The sequence below is a fragment of the Typopeltis vanoorti genome, chromosome 4 (genome assembly GCF_054136105.1).
Source record: "Typopeltis vanoorti isolate ZY-2024b chromosome 4, IOZ_Tvanoo_1.0, whole genome shotgun sequence".
NCBI lineage: Eukaryota > Metazoa > Arthropoda > Arachnida > Uropygi > Thelyphonidae > Typopeltis > Typopeltis vanoorti.
Window position 1 is genome coordinate 143,054,985 of NC_143552.1, and position 25,618 is coordinate 143,080,602.

General features: G+C 33.6%; 1 protein-coding gene across 1 annotated transcript in view; it reads left to right on the top strand.

The window, feature by feature from the left end:
• Nucleotides 1–10,128: 10,128 nt before the first annotated feature.
• The window catches only part of LOC150107730 (protein amalgam-like), a 347,148-nt gene continuing 331,658 nt past the window's right edge, over nucleotides 10,129–25,618 (top strand). Inside the window, exon 1 of the mRNA XM_090391501.1 lies at nucleotides 10,129–10,486. Within this exon, the coding sequence (XP_090247627.1) occupies nucleotides 10,351–10,486 (136 nt within the window). The 5' untranslated portion in view covers nucleotides 10,129–10,350. The remainder of the gene's footprint in view (nucleotides 10,487–25,618) is intronic.

Sequence of the window (25,618 nt, forward strand, 5' to 3'; positions counted from 1 at the left end):
GAGCCAGACCCGGGAGAGATACCAAAATCATTTCGCAATGCCATTGAGATTAAGGTATGGATCGCGACAAAAGAAAACAGAACGTGAAAAACAGATACTAGTACAGTATTGTGAAAGAGATGAAATAGGGAAGGAATAAAAACCATAGAAAATTGAAAGACATTTTTGACTGAAGGTAATCTTAACAGAGAAATATTTGAAAAGAATGAAAAAAAGAACACTGATTAAAGTTTCAAGATAAATTAAAAAAGAGAACGAAGACGAAAGAAAAAAGAGAGAACATACCAAGTAGAAATGACAAAGCAAATGAAGAAGAATTGAATTAGAAAACGCGAAAGAATAACAGAAACAAGGAAGATAAACTATTGAAAATGAAATATTAAAATAAAGTAAGAGACATGGATAGGTAGTAAATATAGTAGGAATAAGAGAAGAATAAGAGGAACAAAAAGGAAGCAAAAAAAACTAAATAAATTGAAATACCAGCAAACGGGAAACTAGACGAGGAAAGAGAAATAAAGAGGAGCATGAACAAGAGAGAAGGAGGAAGGAGAACCTAGGAGAAGAGAAACTAGAAAAATCAAGAGAGACCGAGAGAGACAGAGAGCGAGAGAGAGAGAGAGAGAGAGAGAGAGAGAGAGAAAATAAAGAAAAAAAAAGAAAAACACCGAGAAAGTCCTTCTATTTCTTTGATGTTACTAGTACTTTTCTATTTTGCGTGACACGAAACTCGAATTTCCTAGACGAAAACCCTCCTATTCCCGTATGAATGCAAAACAGCAGAATAATGAAGAGAAGGAGGAAGAGAAATTAAATACATCTTTGGATACAATATAATTATTTCATGCAAACTTGGTGTCTGTTAGTATAAGTATTAGACGAATGTTTCTTCTCATTTACGCTGACTGTGAATGAGAATCGAATCCCGGATATATTTGCATTTTATCGATCAGCAATTATTGGAAAATAATACGAATGATGAACACACACACACACACACACACACACACACACACACACACACACACACACACACACACACACACACACACACACACACACACACACACACACACACACACACACACACACACACACACACACACACACACACACACACACACACAATCACTGCTGTATTTTCGATGCTCAATGATTTTTTTTCTATCTATTCCGAGCAGCTGATATTACGAAATAAAAAAAAAAAAATGCAGCCATCCAATTCAGTCTGAACGATTTTGACAGAACTGCTGAAAACTAAAAAAAAAAAAAAAGGTACAGTGGAGATAATTTTTAACCCGTGAGTTGTGAAAGTTTCTACTTCACAGTCGATTGTAGAGTTAGGCACACAGCTCTGCTGAATATAAAGTAATTTCTTTCCAATATTGGCTGCAACTTTTGACATGTTTCTTAAGGGAAAACTTTTATCATTGTGTGCGTACATATTTTATCAAATCCAGTATTAGAGAATAATGATCTATCGACCAATTTTTTACTTCAAGTTTCGAATTTTTTTTATCTCATCCTGTTCTTTGATGTTTTTCTCGATCACGTAGATGTCTTTTGTGCAAATAAACAAACGTAACCCCAAGTATAAACACATAAGAGTGTCAATACATAATGGTTTTGTTCTCTTACAGTTCTTTAGTTCATTTGTCAAGGTTTAGTATTGCACTAGGCAGTCATCTAATCCATACGAAGCTCGAATCTAAACACACTTTTGTTATAATTCACGTGTAAATAAAGCCGAACTGCCAGCGAACTTAAATAAATAGATCTAGTCGAAAAGAAGAACGATATAATTTTATTTAAAGTAGTTTTAAACGATTTCAAGAAGTTTATAATATTTTGTGTCTCTTTACTAATTGCTGTTTTTAAAAGAAGTGAACTGTGTGAAGCGATGGAAATATTATTTATCAAATTTAAGTGATGCCAACTCACGCTAAACGTGGAGTGTATTAAGGTTATAATATAAAAAAAAAACGAAATGAAATCGTTGGTAAGAAATAGATAAAAAAAATACGCCACACGCAAATTCCTTACCACACATTTCATAGAAGACAAAAATGAATGGAAGTGTAGACTCCAGACATGAAACAATTGATTTGTTTTATAGCAGAATTTTTATCCAAAGTATTGATAATATTATAATAACTATCTACAACAGAACGTAATCTGCTATTTCAGTCAAGTCCGAACTGTAAAATGCGAAATCAAATAATTCAAATTTCACCCTTTTCATTAGCGAAACATAACGAATATGAACATTTAAATTTCAGTTTTATATTCAGTCTCTTCGAGTCACCTTTAGATTTTTTTATATATGCTCCTCAATATTTGAAGCAGTTTCCCCTAGAGTCTTCAGCTTCCAATATGACATCATTTGTTCTGATACTACACTACTTAAAGGGCACTTGGATGGATAGTCGAACATGAATAAATTAAAGAGAATATAGTACAATAACAATCTCTCGAAACATCTTAAAATCAAACTAGTCAAAGCCATGATCCTCCCTACAGCAACATATGGAAGTGAGTCATGACGACTTACTAAGAAGGAACTACTTAAAATAAATGCATTCGAGGGGGAGTGCCTAAGAAAAATAAACAAACTACGCTGGACTGAACATAAAACCACAGAATAAGTAAAGTAGGATCTCAACTAGCAGGACAACCTCACAGACATTATTCTTCAGCAACAGCTCCGATGGTTCGGATATGTCCAGAGAATGCCTTCTCACAAACTTTCAAAAATCGTGCTAAATGGAAGAACAAGAAAACAGCGTTAACCTAGAAGACCGAGGAAAGGTTGGCTCAGATCTGCATTCACCAACTTCAATACTATGTTCGAGAAGACTAAAAAAGAACCATTTGCAGACAAATTGTACAAAGGGGACTCAACCCGTCACTAGACGATGAGATGAAGAAGAAGAGAAAAAAAGGCACGAACTGCGACCAATATTTAATGATTTTACTCAAGAGTTTTACTGGTGCAGCTGTTTCAAATTGTTGGCTCTCATTAAAGCGAAGGCGAAAACCCTTTATATGAAAGAAAAAAAAGAAACTATCAGGATTCTCAGTCTTTGAGAAAGTACTATAAGCGTCCAACTAACTACTCGTGGTTTGCGTCTTTACCTTAACTCGAACAGGTATAGAGCTGGCTTATCATGAAACAAAATGAAGCGCTTGCATAAGAATGCTTGATAATGTTAAGTAGAATTTGATATTTTACTTGATACAAATGGAACTTGAATATTTAGTTAAACTCTTGAGATAGGCAAACTGCTTTCCTAAATGCTCTGGTGTTCGACAATAGACTCATAATTCCACTTTCGTATAAGACCGTTTAACTCACCTTCTGCTGAAACGTTCTTCTTATAGAAGTTCCTCGCATTTTAAATGGGATTTAAAATGCATTCAAATAATAATCACCATTTTTCGTTTGTTTTCGACTTTTGACAAGTTCATGATTTTTCAGATAAGGGTTCTGACACGTTAAGCCATTTCTTATAAATCATACTCGTGCTGATAAGCGCCCTCTATATATACTCATTACTCCGTTACAATATTGGAGAGGGCGCGCCAATCGTTCAGAGGATTTTCAAGATAGGATAATTGTAATTTTTTAATATATTTCGACGTCGAGAGACGAAAAGTTATCCAATCAAATTAACAGAAGTGTATTAACGAACACGCCGAGAATATAGAACATTAGTTTAAGGATTATAATGATGTAATGAAACTAGACAAGAAGACAGACAAAACAAACACACAGAAATATAATGATTTTCAACCATGGCAGGTCATACTTAACCTATAAGTTAAATCATTTTTGATATGAGGAGTATTTTGTGAAATTGAATATTACTTTTGCTATTTAAGTAAGTTACCATACAAATTTCGATATAAATGTAGATTAAAATCGAATAATACTGATGAAAACAAATGCAGTATGTATGTTAGATCCTAATTTTACATAAGAAAATGTTTTGATATCTATTTCAGTTTTAAAATTTCGTACTAAAGTAAACTAATATAGCGTACTATATTTGAAATTTATGAACTCAGTTTTTGTAAATAAAATATCATAGAATTTTGGTTTTTTACATTTCTAACCGGTTAGTAAAAACAAAGTGATACAAAGTTGTATTTTATTTTATTCATAGACTGGAGATTACGTCATACTGATGAAATGATAGTGCTGCCCCCTCAGTAGTTAATTCGAAGAAATGTTTCATGAAAGGCTTATCGAAATAGCATCGCATATCCTGTAAATTATCTTTCTCTAATCAAACATCATTTTGAGATCTACAAATATTCATTTATATGAAGTAAATTTTTATTATATTTAATATGATATATTTCATCTATTTATGGCAATCCATATTAAGTGGTTAGAAATCCGAAGTACATTGGTGTCATACTTAAACATGTGTTAGCCATCCTTTATTAAACAGGAAGTCTCATTCTGGGCGCGATACAAATTACTTTGCTTCTAAAAATACACTAAAAAAGTTTAGTGTATTTTTAAAATATTAAAAGTAAAATTTAAAATTTATATTTTCTCTCAAAAAATAAAAAATAAAAATCGAAATTAAGATTTTATTTCCAATGATGTTTTAGACTGAAAATCTTTAATTTCAAAGAATTACAGTGTACATTATTCCTTTCAAAATATAATGAATTCATTTCTTTTCATTTCTCTGAAATTCAATTCATTTCTCTGACTGGCTTAATGTACCTTTCAATAAATATAAAACTACCATTAGATGTAAAGGAATTCTTTGCAGGTCGCTTTAGCCTCGGAATAATCGCTGCCTTTCTAAACCAGCGGTCGAGAAAAAAAACATGCATGTGGATTGAAACGCGAATCAGTTTTAACTTCATAGACGCCCAGCCAATTTACAGATGAATATTTTAGTGGGCTCGTCAAAATTCTAAGTAGATCTGATTATGCCTATTTTATGAATCGGAATTTGCTTGGGAGATTCACAAAGCATTTTTCTCTGTGCTGCACTAACAAAAAAGAAAAAAATGTTGAAATATGTTTGGAGGCCACTCGGAAATGAATACCAATGTTTGCATAACTGTATGAGGAAAATGGATTTATTGAAAGCGAAGTTAAAAGAAGAAAATCACATCTCACAGAGCACCTTCTATAATGACTACATTTGAGAAAATTCTACTGTATTATTCATAAAGTGCTAGTGGCTACAATGACACTGAACTATTGCGTCTTGATGACATTGTGTTTAACAATAACCCAAGCACCACATTCAAAAGTAGAAGTGGCTGCAACGTGTTTAAGCAAGCTACGAATGATGAAAGACGTGAATTTTTTTTGTCCATTTTTTTAAATTTTTTTTACTCATACAGTTGGAAAGGGGAAATGATGGGAGAAAGTTTTTTTTTTCGGATATTTACATTTCTTCAGACACCGGAAAATTCTATGTACATACTAGAGTTTCTAAATATTTGCAAGCGATATCAAATATTTGGAAACTCTACTGAGAGTACAGGACATTCTGTTTGTGCTTTAAACGCATGGATATAAGACATTTGTTCGTTGTAGCAAAGGGATTTGTATCACAGGGACTAATGCCACAAAGAAGGAAGGAAAATACTTAATCTTTCTCATGTATTTCGACTTATTTCTTCACGAGGTGCCTTGTGCTTTCACAGTACAATGATGATGTTTTCAACAGCTCATCTTTCATATTTCAGATTCAGTTTAGGACAAAGTTGATGTTGAAAGAATGGGTGATACTGAGGACTGACCTCACGAAAACAGAATACTGGAGACGAATGCCTTGGTAATCAGAATTAGAGATGGGTATGAGATACAGATAATTTGTAAATTTGCAGAGTTATCTTCAGTCGTGGATTACTTTGATGACTCTACACTTTGTGTTGAATCTTGCAGTTCATACGCGTTGGCTCGAGCTTGATCAAGCCTTTGCCTCATCGAATGCATAGATGTCACATAAGAAAGTGCTATCTTCCTTATCGTATAGGGAACTTGCATTTTTGTTCATTTTTCAGTGATCAATACTCAGTGTGCTAATCATTCTTCAACAATTTTAACAGAATCTCGAAGTACCAATCCATCAGACTCAATTAATTAGTCATCAACTGGGTTAGTGATGGGAAAACAAATGGAAGCTGTCCATCGCAGTTGAATCTGAGCATTTATACATTGATCAAATTTGACAATGAATCCACTTTAGAGTTAGGTTATGGCCATGCGTTACCTCATTACTGATCAAAATGAATTACACAATTAACATTCACCTATAAACTGTCACTTGCGACTCAGATCTGAAGTGATTATAGTTGACACGTCATCCACTGCTTCCATGTACGCGCCATGCGCACAGTTTCCGACGACGAAATATAATTTCAGTAATTCTGATACAAGAAGAAGACGTATTCACTGACTATGAATGTTTACCCCTTTTGCTCTAAATATGAATGCCGTATCTATCCTTCAGTTATTATTATCAGCCTTATAATGATGTCATATAATAGCGTCTAGATGGAACGTAATGTTTGATCTTAAATGCTGTTCGTGTTTCACTGTATATTGAAATGGACCTGATCATGTGCTTATTAACATCTGCATTACATAAGAGAAACTGTAGTTGAGACAGTGAAGACGATCTGTCAGTTGATACAGTAACTGATTACGAACTTCAAGCATCCTGTTAATAATACCTTTAGAGAATCGGAAATTCTCCAGATGTGTCATTCAAATGTTTTATTCAAATGTGTTATAGTGACCTATCACTTTAAATCACATCCCACTGTGGCGTCAATCACACTGGAATTAATTCACATCCTAATGTCACTAAGTCACATCATTCCAGATATCAACTGACGATGATTTTGGATATAGAATAGGAAGAAAATATTTCCAATTTTTGTTGGAGAAGCTCTTCCTCCAGTTAACACCAGAAAGGCCATGTCATGGAGTCTTTTGCTACAGAGTAAAGCTTAAATTGAAGAGAGGGCATAGCGATTTGGGAGAATGCCTTAATATCCTACCTTTTTCTCCTTTAGTATCGAACTGGAAGATGAAGCAAACGTTAGGTTTAGGTTCATCTCAACATCTCAAGAGTTATAAATAGTATATAATACCTAAGCCATATAACTATTTTACGATTTTTTCATAGCAACAAAATTTCTTCTGCTAATTATCCATTTATATGGGTAGTTACCAGCTGTTTTCTAACATAGAGGATTCCTTTCCCCTTCGCAAGAAAGCGGGGGATATAGTTGGAGGCATGACTCATACCTTTGACTGGAAAAAGCAGAGTTTCGAATCACATAAATATACGAGACAAGAAAACATTTTTTAGATTTTTCGACTGAAGTTATTTGACGGAGATTCCTCTTCTCATCATATTATTTGCCTTGAAAAGAAACAAATAAGTCTTGAAAAATATTTTTGACAGTTCCCAGGACTGAGATAAGCGAAGAAGACTAAACTAAGCAACCGATACATGGTCTTTTTCACGAGAGTTTCTGGACTCAAATAAGATGCGATAAAACCACATCACAGTGAGCTATGAAAAATCAACTTCTACGTACCGAATTTCTTTTAAAAACGTCAATACCAGAGTGGGATTCAAATTTATAACCTGTTGGTCGTAAAACAAAGACACTACTATTTGATCACTCTGGTTAAAGTGAGACTCAGTTTGGAGGAAGACTTCTTTTTTTTTAGGGACATTGAAGCCGAACATTTTTCGATTTCATATTCAAAAGTAACTCTGTCAGATGAGATGCTTTATTAGTGTTAAAAGTTCATCTTGCAAAATTGTTTCGTTTTCTTTCTGTATAATCTTATATATATATATATATATATATATATATATATGTCGAGAGAGAGTTTTGATTTGGCCACAGTAGAACTTTGTATTATTATTTTAAAAATTTCATCAAAAAATTCCCTGTTAAAAATTTAATTATTTTTATCCAGCTTACATTTTAAGAGTTCTTATTTAAAATTCAACTGACTAACTACTCTTTCTTTTAATTATAACTTTTAATGGTAGTTTAAAGAATAAGTATTTTTAAGCAGCCTATTTATTCATTTATTTCTTGTAATTATTTTTTTCTGGTTATATTTAAATGCTTCTTAATACATTTCTTTATATTTGAATTTTCGTTCGCACAGTATTCGCTTCCTTGTTTTCTTCGTTAAGTAAATAAACAATCCTAAAGCAACTTCCGAATAGTAGCCAAGAGGCTCGCTTTCCCTGGAAAATAAAGGGTAAACTGATCTTGATTCACAAGGTCAGTTTATCCTTTACGATTTTTTCAAGAAATTAAGTTAATATCTGATTAATGTAGCTGGTGTTCATCACTGTAGTAGTTTATTTTTCTATGAATTTTTGCAGAACTGAATGTGAATTGTATAAATTTGTATTCTGCTAAGAAAGGTGCAATCCTTTTATAAGTTGGAAAGTTGATATTTCCCATAGATATATTAATATTTTCAACATTGACTATAAATTCAGTTATTCATTTACAAATAAATACTGTATATTTTTAAAAGACCTCAGATTTAATTTATTATGATGACAAACTTTTCATTTAATGATTTATATTTCAGTAGATTGTAGAAATGAACATCTTTCTCCGGTTCTATTAGAAAATGCTTAAAATAACCTCGCAGGAAATAAATAAAAACATTGCAATAACAGACATGCAATGTATATAATATATATAAAATAAAATGCACAATTTCAACATATCTCAGTATACTCATAAAAAATTGTAACACATATGCTGAAATTAGTCCTTATAAGGACTGGCTTAAAGGGGCGAAGCAAGAATGCTTTTTATCTTCCCCGTTATCTGTAGAAGACAGTGTATGGATCAGGTGTTATTGAGCTATTAAAGCTCTGATCATAGCAAAAGGGTAACAGCGATAGACGAGCCTCAATTAGGACTTCATTGGCTACAGCATTGCCATCCATTACCCTCCAAAGGTATTCTCACGGTCGATTCCACCTATCACCCCTCCGCTGAAATTAGTTGCATTAGTAGATTACTTTAAATAAATCTATAAAATATTCTAAATGGTGTATAATTGTATTTATTTTTAGAAGGAATTATTTCAAAATTTTCTGTTTAAAAATACACAAATTGTATAAAATAAAAAATACAAAAATAGTTTATTTCTTCTAAATTAATTTTTGCTAGATAAGTATTAAATATATTAATTGATATTAATTGTAAAAACTTGAAATGGATGTTACGACGCATATTTTGTATTTAACTGTCTGTTATGACAAAAAAAAAAAAAAAAAAAAAAAAAAAAAGAAAAATTCTTTCTCCTTTCATCGCGCTAACCTTTTGTTTGTGCGCTCCGAATAGGAGGGGGGGAATAAAATCCATGATGATAAAGCGTCGGAAACAGAGGCTGTTAATTGATAGATGCAGGTTTGAACAAACATACAAGGTTGCCGATGTGGGCCTACGAGCGACAGAACTGGGCATTCTGTTTACATTACTCGCAGCTATTCGATTTGTTCAAGGCATCTTCGCCAGGAGCTAGACTGTGGACGTGTGTGGCATGGAGTCTAATCAACAGAGACATCGTTATTGTACCTGCTTAGAAGGAATAAAAAAAAAAGTGAACAATTCTAAACAGAATCTATTTCTTCTTTAATTCCATCTTTCTTTCTTTCATTCTACCTTGAAGTTTAAGCTACATTTCCTGACTGGGTCGTATTCCAAGTTACAAAATATATTTACAAATTTCAGCTCATTCTTTATTTCCCATTCGCATTTCCTAGACAAAAGCCATTGAGCAGTTACTACCGGTGAGCGAATTTTGGTTGTATGTGTGTGTGTGCGTGCATGCGTGCGTGCGCGCAGGCTGTTCGACATTTCTTTACCTTCATATGCGATGCTCCAACATTGGCTACTAGCCAACACCTAGTCTCAAGCAGCAAAATCGGCTACTGCTACCTGATTACCGCTAGGGGGCACCACTTGACTCCACCGATTCGTTGGCATGTATCGGTAAACTGCTTCAGCGGTGGTGAGCGAGGGGGACAGCCGCGTGTTTTCATTCTAATCGTACTTCGAGCCTCGCTGAGCCGGTCTTTTGGAGGTGTAGCCGTGTTCTGTGACAAAATTAGAGATCCCGACACCTAATGTGTCGCATCGGAAGTGTAGACTAGCTAAGGATCAAGCGACTGATGATGTGATTGCTCCAATGAGTTGATGCAGCTGATTGAGATACCAGCACACAGGATATTTACAACTGTGTGTGAGACACATTTGATCTACTAAGCCGGAACAACATCCCCCCCCGTTTCTCTGAGTGTCTGCCGGATGAGCAGAGGCAGGCACATGGCTCAAAGCTTTATGTGGATCGGCCTCAGCATGCCTTTAAGTAATCGCAATAGAGCATCGTTGTTCTGGATGCTTATATGTCCACCGATATTCATCTCTCTAGTCAATGGTAAAGGTAAGAAATAAAATATTTGCTTTTGTTTAAAACTCTGCGAAACCTAAAAGTTACGAGAGAAAAATTAACTCTCGTGTCCTTATATCTATTTTCATTAACTCTCGTGTATTTCATTGTATAACTAAAATATTATAAACATGATTTAATATAAAAGGTGTTGTTGAGTAAAATATATATTTTTTATTTTATTCTTCAGAATTATTTTCACTTTTTTTAAAAAAAAAAAAAAAATTAGATTTAAAATGATAATTTATATAATAATTAAATTATTTAAGAAGTTATAATTCCATATATATTAATATAGACAATTGATTGTTTCTATCTGTATCGTATGAAATCAACTTATTGTTAGTACATTTTTAAACTGTAATCTATCAATTGTGAATATCAATGCATATCTTTTAGAAAGAATATCAGGCACGAAAACCTCATCGAATTAATTTATTATGTGCAATTATATGATCTTTTACAATAAAACATTACAAGTGTATGTTACGAACGTTAAAATCATAGATTTCTCTAGACAACGAATTTCGTCCGTATTGTCTTTTTCACATATTTATATCATCTAAAACATCTAAAAAAAAAAAAAAAACCGAAATATTCGGTTCTGTCTCCTAATTGCTAGGTTAGTATTCGACCATCGGAGATCCACTAGTATGATACGATAGTGCCACAAAGGTAAGCGCAGTAGAATTTGCTGCCATAAGAAATATAGATCGTTTAGTGGACAATCTTGAAGCGTTTTACAGTACTGCAATTCTGAAAGTCGTTAATCAATGGGATTTTTCATTACAGAATGTAGTGACCTTTGACCTTTTGAGTATGAAGTAAGCAAACTGTCATTAAAATTTCATCCGTTGTTTGAGATTAATTATTTTTATGCTAATCAATAATTAATTAAATACATCCTTTTGGAATTAACTTTGGACCTTTACCGATCAATAACCTCTAATAAAATCTATTCAATTTGAACGATAGCTATTTCTTTTTATCAGTATGGCAAGAACCCTTTGTAGTCGGTACGCCACTCAAATTCTTTAACAGATTATAATTTCTCCACTTTCACATACGGTTATGTTTGTGACTAATTTTGTTCCTAAATATTAGTCATGTATACACGTAAATTATTTGAAGTTTCCTTAACGGATTGATTTTTCTTCTACTTGGTATTGCACTTAGCGATTACATCGATAGTAGTCTTTCATGTTATATGGTAGAGCATTTATGCGAGATCGTGTTTTATTATTATTATTTGAAAAGTGTAATATACTAATGGTATCAATGGGCAATGGAACAATGGATTGATTTACACGTTGGAAAGCATAAGCTGTTTGAAATCGTCTGACTTTTGAAGAATCTATTCATTCAATATTCTTTTGCTTAAAGAATTAAATATACTTATCCTTAAAGGGCTTTTTGCTCTGTTTTTGATAAATATTATCGATTCAAATAAGACTAACTGATTTATTTTAATGATAACTTAAATACGGGTAAAAGAATACATTGTTACTTACTATATCCAGGTAATTAATTGGAGAAATAAATGAGTAATACAATCGGATATATTCTTTCATGGAAAAGATTGCAGTGAAGTTTGTTATATTCTTTCGTGTTTCAAATCAAACAGTTACTCTTTATTCAATTTTTCATGAAAGTGTTCATTTAGATTTTAAAATAGCCTAATCTGAATAGGATATATCCCCACTTTCCAAAAGTATCGATTTATTGCGAAACGCGTATATGCGCTTAGTATGAAAAGATCTTTTTTATGAAAAGAAATGGTAATAATAAAGATAAAACTGTCTATATTGAATCACAAATGATACTCTGGTTGCTCAATCGTTTTCGTTGCTTTCCATGCTCATTAAATCTTCAATCGTAACTAGGATATAATCTGAGAGTAGTTTATAAACTTTTATTCCACACATATGCAGTGCGATGACGTGTTTATTTTCCACAGAAAAGAAGCAGCAACTATAATCCATCAGCGTTTCCCGTCAGGAAACAGTTAATGACTTTCTACACGACACAGAATTGTACGTTGATTCAGCGTGAGAGATTGGATCTGTTTTTATCAGCTCTACAGACTGCGCTACCTCTGCTACAGGATAGTATAGCGTATAATATATTATGAACTCTTCAAAGAGCATATATTATTATTTTTCATCTAGGTTTGAAGTTACTTGTAAACAAGTAATTTCGAAGGAACTTTAGCATACGTGTACATGAATACTTCTCTAGCAGAAAGAGGGATAGATTTTAAAGAGAAAGATATAACATAAAGAAAGCATTGGAAGGGTAGAAAAGAGAATATATGGGGTTGTTAAACATGGATGTACATAAAATGAAAATAATAGATGAGGAGAATAAAAGTGAACCAGCAAGTGGACTAGCGTGAAAGAGAGAGAGAGAGAGAGAGAGAGAGAGAGAGAGAGAGAGAGAGAGTTATAAAACCAGATAATTAAAGAAAATACTGGTGGTTCGGTGATAAAGGGGAGATCGCATACATACATATATACATAAATAGAGAGAGAGAGAGAGAGAAAAAGTGCTAGTCAGTTAGTAAGACATGCTGAAATGAAGGCCACTAAGCTAGTATAGTATGTCTCTAATTGGGCATAGTTTCTGACTGTTTCTCAGATTTGCATTAGGATAAACTGAAATTACTTGAATGAAACCTGCTTCCATTACGAAATAAAACTATTTCCCATCCAGTAAATAACGAATCTTCCTCACGAGTTATCAGATGCGAACCAAAGCAAGAGAGAAAGAGGAATAAACTTAGAATGTCAGAAAGAATAAACTGGTACGGCGATAAAGACAAAGAGATAGATAAAAAAGTAGATAGACAAATAGAAACAGAAAAAGAGAGAAAGAAGGAGAACATAGATTAAGGAGAGAACTTGATTTTGTCTTTCTTTCTCTCTCTCTCTCTCTTTTCATGTACATACATGATAAGAAAAAAGATGAAAAAGAAAACGAATGAAAACGTAAGATGGGAAAAAGAGAAAGGAACGATAGTAATAGAAAAATACCGAAAGTGGAAACGAGGGCAGTTATCGCACATTCCCCAAAGTACCCGGATGGAAGACAATGGACAAAGTTAGGGCGAAGTAGTCAGAAACCACGATAATAAGACACGTCCAACTACTGCTCTCAGCTGTCGAAGGCAACTCTGTAACCCTGCTCATTACTTTTATGTTCCATGAGGTGTGTGCAGCCACTTCGCTAATGAGGATCGCCAAGAAACAGCACGATTTTCTGTGCCCAACGAACACAACGCGATATATGGCGACACTGTTTAGCCTCTTGCTTGTAGACTGCCGTGACACCTGCCCTGATGAACAGGTCTGTTATCTTGCAAGATGCTGACAAAAATGACGAGAAATACGTGTGCTCCGCACTGCCAACCATCCACGAAGTTAATTGTATAAATGCACTCGGATATATAAAAAGAAAACCTTATAGCCTTCTTGTGTAACTACCAATCACCCCACATAATTCTTTATAGTCACTTTGCTAGCGACCTATTTAGGCATTAACATAAACTTAACACGTATAAATTTGTTAACGGCTCCAAATCTAATTTGGTTTTACTTCGCTTGAATCGTGAACGACTCCATTGTAATCAACTTCCGACACAAAGTGCGCAGGCGCATTGGTAGTATTTAGTACTTGAGCATAGATAACTGGGATCGCTTTCGAGGCCTTAATCCATATTTTCTGTCACCGCCAGTAAAAGTTCCCTTGCTGTTGTTTAGATATGTAAATTTATAGTCGACTGCTGTCGTTAATTTTAAGACCTTTCTACTTTTATTTTCTTTGAGTTTTAGTTAATTTGAAGCCGGAAACACTTCGCCACATGCATAAATTAAAGCCATATACACAAGAGAGAGAGAGAGAGAGAGAGAGAGAGGCTACATTATCTAAAGGCTATTGGAGATTTCTACGAAAATGTTAAATACCGGTAAAATGGTATCAGCAAGGCGCATCGTCTGAGACAAAATGGGATATAAAAACAGTACATTATTATCTCACTTTATGTTTATTGTTTATCTTTAAGTTCTAAGTAAAACAAGATTTACATAAAATCAGCTTACAGATTACTCTTACACTCCGATGTATCTCTGCTGATCCACTTAGTAACATTTTTTATAGCTGGGCCTACTGATAATTGATTTTTGTATTAAGCTGATTTACAGGACGATGGCTGTTATTGTAATTGTTTCCTGGATTACTGAAATCAGTTTTGTTCATTCTCACTCACTCTCTCTCTCTCTCTCTCTCTCTCTCTCTCTCTTTATAGAAATTTTTTTCTAAAGTGCATTTTGACTAATATAATATCATGCAGATAAGTTACAGCTTCATATTTCTCCTATTAGGAATATTTCTTATCCCATCTTTTATGCATATGTCCTACTTAAGCATTTACAACAACGTTTAAGTAAGATGTAGCATTCAGAAAGCGCTGTGATCTTATCAACGTTTTCGGAAAAAAATACACCTCGTATGAGAATCAACATAAAGTTATTCCACCCCGAAACTTTGACACATGAATTTATGTTGCCATATCCAGTTATTATTGTCAGTGTGGAAAAACTGGAAACAGGATTAGTATTTGCTAATCAAGTCTCAATGATAGGTAATCAGATACAAAGTTAAATCATTTTAAAAATTGTAACAATTAATCTCATAGTAAATCGTTAAACTCATATACCGTGACATGACATGGATGCCTTCGGCTATATTTGTATATGTAAGCATAAATTGGCAATATAGACTTTAACATCATAGTCATTCTTGAAAAATAGAGTCACGATGAATCATTGAACCACAGACATATTAAGAGACACAATCACAGAGATTTAGGCTCGTCTTCCATTTCCAGAGATACCAGATGAAACACAAAAATCAGTACCACGTCAAGATCTCACTTATCTCACTTATTATATTAATGTCCAAATTAAACATGGAGAATATATCTGTAAAGCAATGATTCACTCAAAACAGATATACAGTAATTAAATAACAGTCTTTAGGAAGCTTCTACATCGGCTAGTTGCCACTAGAGCTAGACAAGATGGATCAACATAATGGGATGGGAAATCAAAAGAAAATAGTATGGCTATATGGCCATATTATTGTCATGGTTTCTCTATTTACAGTAATATTCAAATTCGCAATTTGTCCACCCATTATATTTCAGTTAACAGTTACCAGGATTTTCGGACATGTGACTTGCTCAATATATTCCTGAAAGAAATGGACTTACTTTTTTCTTTCCATGTCCCAAAATATGGAATCTCGAGTGGTAAGGAGGTTTCATTTGTTATTTACCCCACTACAATTTTTGGTCTTTCTACTTTTATCAATCATTTGTATGAATATGTTGTCATTCTTTCATTATTTTATTTTGTTCTGTTCGTCATACTGCATATTTCTTGATTAAATATAAAATTGCTTGATTTTTTTCTCCCTTACTCTTGTTTTGTTAATTATTTCGGATAAAAAAGTTTACCTCGATATGTTTGCTTGGTAATGTGATTATATATTGTGTAATCTAATTATTCTGTTTACTTTTCTTACTATCACGTGTATCAATTTTTAAACCTTACTCTCCAAATATTGCGAGTGCATTTAGCGTGATTAGATTAAGGATTATATTAAAGAAACCTGATTTACTAACCAAACATGGAAGCCTTCGATCGATTTCAAGCCACTAATAATCCTCCTGGTGACCAATTAGTCTAATAACTGATTTTGTATTACAAGTTGGTCTTTAGTATGCGAATAGTTTCTGTCTTTGTGCTTTTACTGTGTCTACTTAAGTGATTTTCTGACTTTCTTGTTCAGTGTTATTCAAGATTCGGTGTAATACTTAAATTTCATTATCTCTTATTATTTTCACCTTAACGTGCTAGGTGAACTGTTGTTCTGTTGATTAGTCGATATCAATAATGACCTTTGGTTTCTTTTGGATTCAAATCTAGTTCTTTTATTCAAAAGAACTAGATTTGAATCCCGTCTCGGGCATGAAAAGTGAAGATGAGTTAATTGGTCCCATGCGGAGGTGGCAGCATTTTCCTCCTGGAAACTCAGATTTTTTCAATCCACAAAACACACAAACCGGCCAGAAAAAAAATATGCAATTTACAAACATAACAAACACTGGAGATTGGATCAGTCGCCTTATCATAAGCAGCAATCAGTTTTCAAAGATGCAAAGTTAGTTGGCTGTGACAGACTATTGAGCCTAACGCAACAAAGTAAAGTGGGAATGGCATTAATGGGAAAAACCCAATGGAATTTTTAATTTAAGCTCTTCACGCTTGTCACTAAATCAGATCAACTTAGACATTTTGAAATATCTAACGCTCTTTTCTTGACTTAAATAAATGAAAAATTGTACAAATAGCTTTCGTGTTTTGCCAAAATAAAAACACTATTTATTTTGTAAAATGTTATTATCCTGATATTATCTTGCTGCATTTTTTCATTTGAATTTTATATGACATATCATTATATTAATATATATATATCTACAAATATAGTAAATATTCACCTATTTAAAATTATTAGCCATATTAAAATTAATTAATATATATAAAAATAAATTATTATTATTTAAAAAATTTAAAGAAGAAAAATTTTAGAGAGATTTTCAGCTTTTCTTTAGTTAGAATATTACACACCTTATTTTTTTATACATAATAATCTTTAAGTAAATCGGTGTTCGTTAAGCGTATTGGTGATATTTAGGCTCGGTGATTGATTCATTCAATCCAATACCTTGGATGGTAATGGATGGCAATGCTGTAGCCAGTGAAGTTCTAACTGAGGCTCGGCTAATGCTGTTACCCTCCTGCCATGATCAGAGCTTTAATAGCTCAATAACACCTTATCCCTACACTGTCCTCTACAGATAACGGGGAAGATGAAAAGCATTATTGCTTCGCCCCTTTAAGCCAGTCCTTATAAGGACTATAAGCGTATTGGTTTTAGATTTGTGTATTCGATGTGCTTGAATATACTTGGAAAAGTATCCGAACTACTAAAATCCAGCTTTTGCTAAAACTAAAATATTAGGGAAAACGTGTTATTGTTTTCCGAAAGGGTTTCACTTTTACAGAGAATGTATGTCAGTTTTTAGGAATATACTCGCCGTTGACAGAGTTCGCCTAAATTTTCATTGTTTCATCCTTGATTATATGACAGTTATTGGAGCAGTTTGACTGTTTTCAGAACACATTTTAAGTTTTTTTTATTTTGAGAATTAGTAAAACGCGTTTTACACTTTGTCAATTCAAAGTGTAAAATGCGATGTTGAAGCGAACCTTGGCATGTAAGGATAAGGAAGTCATTTTGCCTCTCTTTATAAGGCTTGGATTATTGTGCGCAGATTTGATCTCCCGGGTTCCAAGGGAATAAAGGGTGCAAAGAAGAGTTACAAAGATTATATCCGAATTATGGAATTTAGATTCTGAGAACAATTTGCGAGTATGATGTGGATTACAGACTCTAGTAAACAGCGGAAAGTGGGATGATATGATAGAGGTCTACAAACTTTTGAATGGGTGTTATAGGATATCAGCTGATGAAATATTTCGTTATATGGAAGGTGGGGAGAGAACACGGGCTCCATGGAAGTTAAGTTTGTTCAGTCAAGAAAGGGGTAAGGGCTAGGTTTTTCTCCCAGAGAGCAGTGAGTGAGTGGAATAATTTGCCCTTAGGTTAGGGGTAGTAAGTGCAAATAGTGTGCGCGAATTTAAGGAAAGGTATGATTGCTGCTTTGGGTGATTTATAGCCTCTCTCTCGGTGAGTCCTTGACTCCGTGGAGGTATCAAATAATAATAATTCATGCATAGGTATTTAACAGCCATTTGAACCAATTTTTTATATGAATGGACTTTGATTCATTGAATGAGGAACTTTGCTGAAATTTCTGGACGTATTTCAGTGTTTGATTTTACCAGACGGCTGTTAGCTTCCATAATATAGCATGGCACTATGATATATAAATTTATAGCGTATAGTTTGTTTATTGTCTTGTTTTTGCAATATAACAGATGTACTGTATTAAATAAAAGCTATCTAATGGTAGTAATTCTGTGAAAATTCAAGCAAGATTTTAAAGGGGAGTACAGTTTATGAAACTTCGATCCGTTTTTGTCTTATCTACTGTGAACATGTAATTTTGTTTGGTTTAATATTGCCATAACCGCTTGCCCGATTGAAAGTAAAATAGAAACCGATTTCAGAGATTTTAACAAGAGATAGCGAATAAAACTTATGATTAAATTCTATCATTTCAATGCAAAGTTATGTTGTGTTTTTTTTTCTTTTTTGTATGAGAATCTTGCAACCGAAGGATTTTAAACGTATAGTTTCTATGATTTGAAACACCGAATTGTAATAAAATCTCCAGCAAGCATTCGAATAAGTTACATAAACATGGGTTCAAATTTATAGACCATATTCGTCGGCAGTTTTAATGTGGGTTACTTTTATATACATTTTGCAAAGGCACAGACATTCCGATTGTAATTACAATAATAATTATGCTGTTTTCAATTACCGCAATTGTATTACATTATATAGATATCATTATAATTTTTGGTGTTTTTGGTTATTCTTACAATCCAAAAACAGGCTGTTATGCCTAGTATTTATCGATACTTTGTTGTCAATTCATTCTCAACCAATAAATTTCGACTCCAATTATATTGTAATATTCAGGTGAAGAATTATATTTCCGAGAGTAACACTGCTTAATATTGGGAAAACGACTTTGTGTTGCATATAGACTTTATATTGTAAAGTCTTTCCTGATTTTTAGTACTCACCGCAAATCTGAAAGGGTTTGCGATTACCTCAAAAATACCAAAATTAAATTTCCTTTTTAGGTAAATCGGAACCTTGTTCGTTATATTGCTGAATACAATAATATCCAAATAAGTTATTTCTTTCGAAATAATTTCATTACTCCTTATTGATTCAACTAATAATATTTAACACCATTGTATTGCTGTTTGTATTCAATAACTATTTATGATACAATGTTGGTATATTACTAACGATTTAAATAATATATATATATATATATATATATATATATATATATATATATATATATATATATATATATATATATATATATATCGATTTAGAAAGTGTAAAATAATATTTTAAAAATGTAATTTAATTTTTACAATTTAAAAAAATAACAGAAACCTCTGAAATCTTCACATAAAAATGGAATAATAAATCCTAATATTTGTTTCTTACTGTTTGGTTCCCCGTGTGGTTGCCGGGATAAGAATAGCACCAATGTAACTAATGCATGTCGTATGAAGTGACTAAAATTGATACCCTTGGAGGGTAATGGATAGCAATGCTGTAACCAATGAAGTTTTAACTGAGGCTCGGCTATTGCTGTTACCCTCCTGCCATGATCAGAGCTTTATAGCTCAATAACACCTTATCCTTACACTGTCCTCTACAGACAACGGGGAATATGAAAAGCAATATTGCTTCGCCCCTTTAAGGGCGAAGCAATATATTTTATATCCTTATAAGGATATAAGGATATAAGGTCTTATATATCCTTATATCCTTATAAGGATATAAGGTCTTACTGTTTCTCCTCGTCTGGTTGCCGGGATAAGAATAGCATCAATGCATGTCGTAACAGGCGACTAAAATTGGTACCCAGGGAGAGTAATGGTTGGCAATGCTGTAGCCAATGAAGTTCTAACTGAGGCTCGGCTATTGCTGTTATCCTCTTGCCATGATCAGAGCTTTATAGCTCAACAACCCCTATCCTTCACTGTCCTCCTCAGACAACGCGGAATATAAAAAGCATTCTTGCTTCGCCCCTTTAAGCCAGTCCTTATAAGGACTTACTGTTTCATCTCATAAGAGATGAGATTCACTATGTGGTTACTACTATCCTACTCTACCTTTTTCTCTTCCCTTCTCACTACCTGCTGACCCTCAGCACAACATTTAGACTCCATAGGCCGGTGATGAAAGATATGAACTCCCATTATATCATTGATCGAATTCAGTCCAGTAAGCACGAATCCGAAATTGTATATTCGCTATGGTCTCGTTAGCTAGAATTATTTTATGGGCATTTACGGAAATAGTTATAGACATTTCAAAGAACACTGCTAACTAGAATATCATTTATTTCCAAACACGTGATTCATTTCTGCAGGTTTAACTAAGTGGGTGATTTCATTCATTTTCCAGCTGTATTCTGCACCTGGTTCTCCTATTTTGACTTCGCACAAGTTGGAAAAGTTCCCTTCCCCCTCCCCCCTTCTTTTAGATAATCCCATCTCTAAAGTCACAAGGGACAGTCAATTTTCTGTCCATCTCTCCCGCTATCGTATTGGCAACGCTATCGTAGTCCCGTCTCCCATGAGAATGAAGTTTGATAATCAACTTAGGAGCGTTGGCTTCCCACTTTCTAATGAGACCAACTAACCCTCCTTTTAGTTGATAGATTCGGTAATCTCACGCACTTTGAAGCAGCAGCGGTTTCGGTCTTCCATAATGAACGTAATGTTATCAGCAAATAGCTGACCGCTTCCAACATCCTTTGGTCCGGATGTGGGATCTACACTCATTAAACAAACGACTAACTACAAAAATTGGCCGACGAGTAAAGCTTTTCCCCAAATCGTGATCTGAATTCAATGTACAATACAGGAATCAAGCTCTCACCCTCATCAATAAAGGTTAAGGTATGGTGCAAATTATTCTATAATGGAATACAGAAAAATGAAATCAAATGTGTAAGAATATATTTTTGTCTAAGCTCTTGTGTTATGTTTATACAGTACGATATTCTTATTTACATTACGTTTATAAGATATATAAATACATTTAACTTCTGGCAGCATATGATGTGTCATCAAAAAACATTTGAAATGTACCAAATATCATTTGATCTATCTTATTTTTAAGACCAACTACTTGACTACTGTGGAATTTTAATTTTTTTAAATAAAATATTTCATATATATTTTTATGTAAACTATAATATATATTTTATATACATAAAATATTCTAATATTACTGGAGATTTAAATTTATTTTTAAAGTAATGTTAATGAACCAAATTTATTTAATTTTTATTTAAATATAAATTTTGTGAAAAATATCATCCAATATTGCCGTTACCCTCCTGCCATGATCAGAGCTTTAATAGCTCAATAACACCTTATCCCTACACTGTCCTCTACAGATAACGGGGAAGAAGAAAAGCATTCTTGTTTCGCCCCTTTAAGCCAGTCCTTATAAGGATATAAGGATCCAATCACGCACAATAAAGTTTTGTACCTTCAAAAATCATTTTCTTAACTAATGATATTACTAAAACATAATATTATATTATATTATATTATATTATATTATATTATATTATATTATATTATATTATATTATATTCAATATATATGAAATATTATATGATCATTCAATATATGATATATGATAATTCGATATATGATATTACTAATACTAAAATTCATAGTAAAATTTCTTATAAGGAATTTTAATTTTCTGTATCACAGTATCACAGTACATTAATTGACATCCATCTATTCCATAATTTAAGAAGGAAAGGAGTAACACAACTATGTTCCTTCACTCTCCCAAATATTTACGCTTTTATACTGAGATCCTGGAGAAATCATTAAATCAAACAGGGAAATGTTAAATAAAGTGGATTGAGCCCAGCTTATTCTATCAAATGCCTACGGCACTCAGATGATATCATAGTATTCATGACAGACCAAACTTGTGCACCTGTATTAAAATCATACATTATCAATTTTTCGCAAGCTTCAGGCTCGGCTCTTCATACATGAAGATAAACAATAATCTCCCTATTTGTCTAATAGGAGTGTGAAGAGCTAGTAAACCCGTTACCATTGGTGTTATGTTCATTCACCATATTGTTTTCCATTCAATGAAACAGCTACATAGATTAAGGAATCTTTCTCTCTACTGCAAGACTGTAAACACCAGTTTTAAAGGAACGAGCAAAAGTAGTGAAAGTGAAAAAAATTATGTTTCCTGCAGATTACATTCTTCCCTTTCTTCCAGCTGAAAGTACAGAGTCCTATTTGCAGAAAGATGTGAGCGTGTCTCGTGAAAACGCGAAAAGGAAATTTGAACAGGGTTGTTTTAACATACAGAACATGAGGTTTATTCACACATCGACAAATGGTGTAAATCATGAATATCATGCTTGACTACAATCATCTTAATCACATGTTTTCAATATTCTGAGCTGGCTCGCAGGAATTACTTTAGTGGAAAGCTTTGCTAATCTACAAAATATCTTTCCATCTAGAGTTGTCCTTAATTTTAAGATTTGTAATGATTTTCTTCAAGTTCTGGAATGTATGTGGCAAATAGAAGAAATATTTGATTGGTGCAAAACATGTACTGTAATCCAAGCAACAGCTCACCGTTTCTATTACTGGTATTTAACTCAGGCCGTCTGGAAGAAAGTGGCTGTGTCGTTTAGCCTATTACAACTTTCCAGGGATTTAGCAATAAATTTAGTAATCTTCCTGACAAACAGATCAATAAAGTTGTTATTTATGTTATTAGATATAGATTACACTTATGGGGGATCAACAAGAGAGTGATTTTCGGATGTGTTCAACAGTACTCGTACTTTCTTATTTAATTATTTGTCTGCAAGTTAAGAAGCTTGGGAATAAAGTATTTGTTGTCGTAAATATCTTGTACTTTTTATGGAATAACCAAATGTGTTAAGACTTCTTGATAAGGTATACGCTCTCAGAGAGCGAAAGAGAGAGAGAGAGAGAGAGAGAGAGAGAGAGAGAGAGAGAAGGGGCCAGGAATCATACCTTATTCTCTGAAAGCTTGCACTTGTACATAGAGCTCTATTCTGATGTACATTCATCAAAACAAAGCTGTTTTGATGAATTTAATGAGTCTAAAAATTGTATGAGCCTATCTGGTTGGTTGTCTGCGTGGATTCGTTTCCATTCTCCAACCAGTAGGATGCGAGTTCGAAAGTTATTGTGGACGTTTTTGAATAATTTTACATGGTAGATTATTTACATTGTCTAGTTTAGGAACACTAGACCTGCTAAAAAACGTTCTATAGAAGAAATCGGTATTATGTGTGTTAAATCGCTTGATTAGCTGGATGAAGATCAGGATTTGGCAGTAGGTGGTCCCTTCTAATTATAAAAACACATAACCACTCACTGTTCATATTGAACACTTGACCTGCCGTGAGTGAAATTATCACACCAATAGAAACTTGTTCCCACCCACTGCCGTTTGATACACCTCTCCCTACGAGTGATGAATTTCTTCCGGTGAGACTATGCTTAACATCCAGAAATCAGATCACCTTTTCGTCTGACATAGATTCCAGTCGTCCCTTGTCATCTAATGGTTGTATGAGGAAATAAATACGAATAATATTTTGTTACGTTATATTTTGAAACAACTTCGTATTGAAGTTATACCAGATTAAGTGAAACCATTAGAATAGATAGATAGATAGATAGAGAGAGAGAGAGAGAGAGAGCAACCAAAATGTTTACTTCAGTGAATAATTCCACTCAAAGCAGTCTAATTCTTCTGCACACACATACACCTTGATCCATTCCTATTACCATTGATAGAAAGAATTTTCAATCCAAGTTTTTGATTATAATCGAAATCTTCGTAATCATATATGGTTTAATTATGCCACAATTATTAAACCTTTTGCCTTTCAAGTATCTTTGAAACTTAGAAAAATAAGGGATCACTCGAGATCGTCGTGGACACTTTTGCATCCCCACATTTTCCCTTGAGAGTACTGTTATACGGAATTACTGCCTCTTGAGATGTTTCTGTACAGAATATACTTTCCTTTTCCTCTAAGTCATACACTTCAGTCACTGATTCTTCATTTCTAGTAGCTGAAGAGCGCCCAGAAAGCTCTTCACTTTGAACGGATATTTGTTCTGATTTAAAATTGTCGAACTACTTGAAACCCTTGCAAGGATCATGTTATCGCCGTGAAAGATTGTTTACGTTAATCCTCCGCATATTTCCGTAGTTGTCTTACCGAAGTGGTATATGATAGATACATATTCCGTACTTTCTAGCATATTTTAACGGCAAACATGCCTTTTAAAGATTTGTATTCTCTCTCTCTCTCTCTCTCTCTCTCTCTCTCTCTCTCTCTCTCACACACACACACATACATACACGCATGCACACACACACACACACACACATACACGCATGCACACACACACACACACATACGCGCGCGCGCGAATTTATAAGCTTCTTATTGAATATTACTGAGTAGTTGTATTCTTTCTTAAGCTTTTAGTATTCGAATTCGAAAGGATTGCATTCATACTGACTTGTTCCTACTAAAATGTATTAATTTATTATATATATATATATAAATACTGGCGTTGTGTGCCCATTTCGGTTGGGTGTTCTGTCGTGAATTGTCGTATGATTGCATTTTTATCGATGTATGAAAGTTTGAAGAGTGCATATCGCATCAGCTCTCATCTTAATTGGTCTAGTGCAATTAATTGTAGGATGACTTTGAATACTTTAGTTTATCTAATTAATTGTAACCAAATCTGTGTAAGTGAGGGACAATGTTTTTGTTTTAAGATATATTAGAAAACAGTAACGAAGGAGAATGCTATATTTGGTTGGTGTAGTTGAATTACTCCAAGGTGTAAATATAATAGCGAATTTGGAAGAGGAGGACGAGGCTTACCTCATTCGACTACAATCATACAATATGCAAAAGCTCTGTCAGAAAACGAAACATTCAGTAAATCGTCAAAAATAAAAACTTGACTATATCGCTGTACTAAACATGTTCGCACTTCAATTCACACTCCAAGCACGCAAAACAGATGAAACTCAGAAACCCAAAACAGCAACTCATGACAAATGACGACGTTCAATTGGATTGGTTGACACAATAATCAATCACAGCCACTGATGATTTCTGGGTGCTATTGTCTCAGCGCACACCCAGTCCTGTCTTCTGGGTGGTTTCAAACCATTGGAAAGTTAAGAATTTAACACGCTGCGCCATCTGCA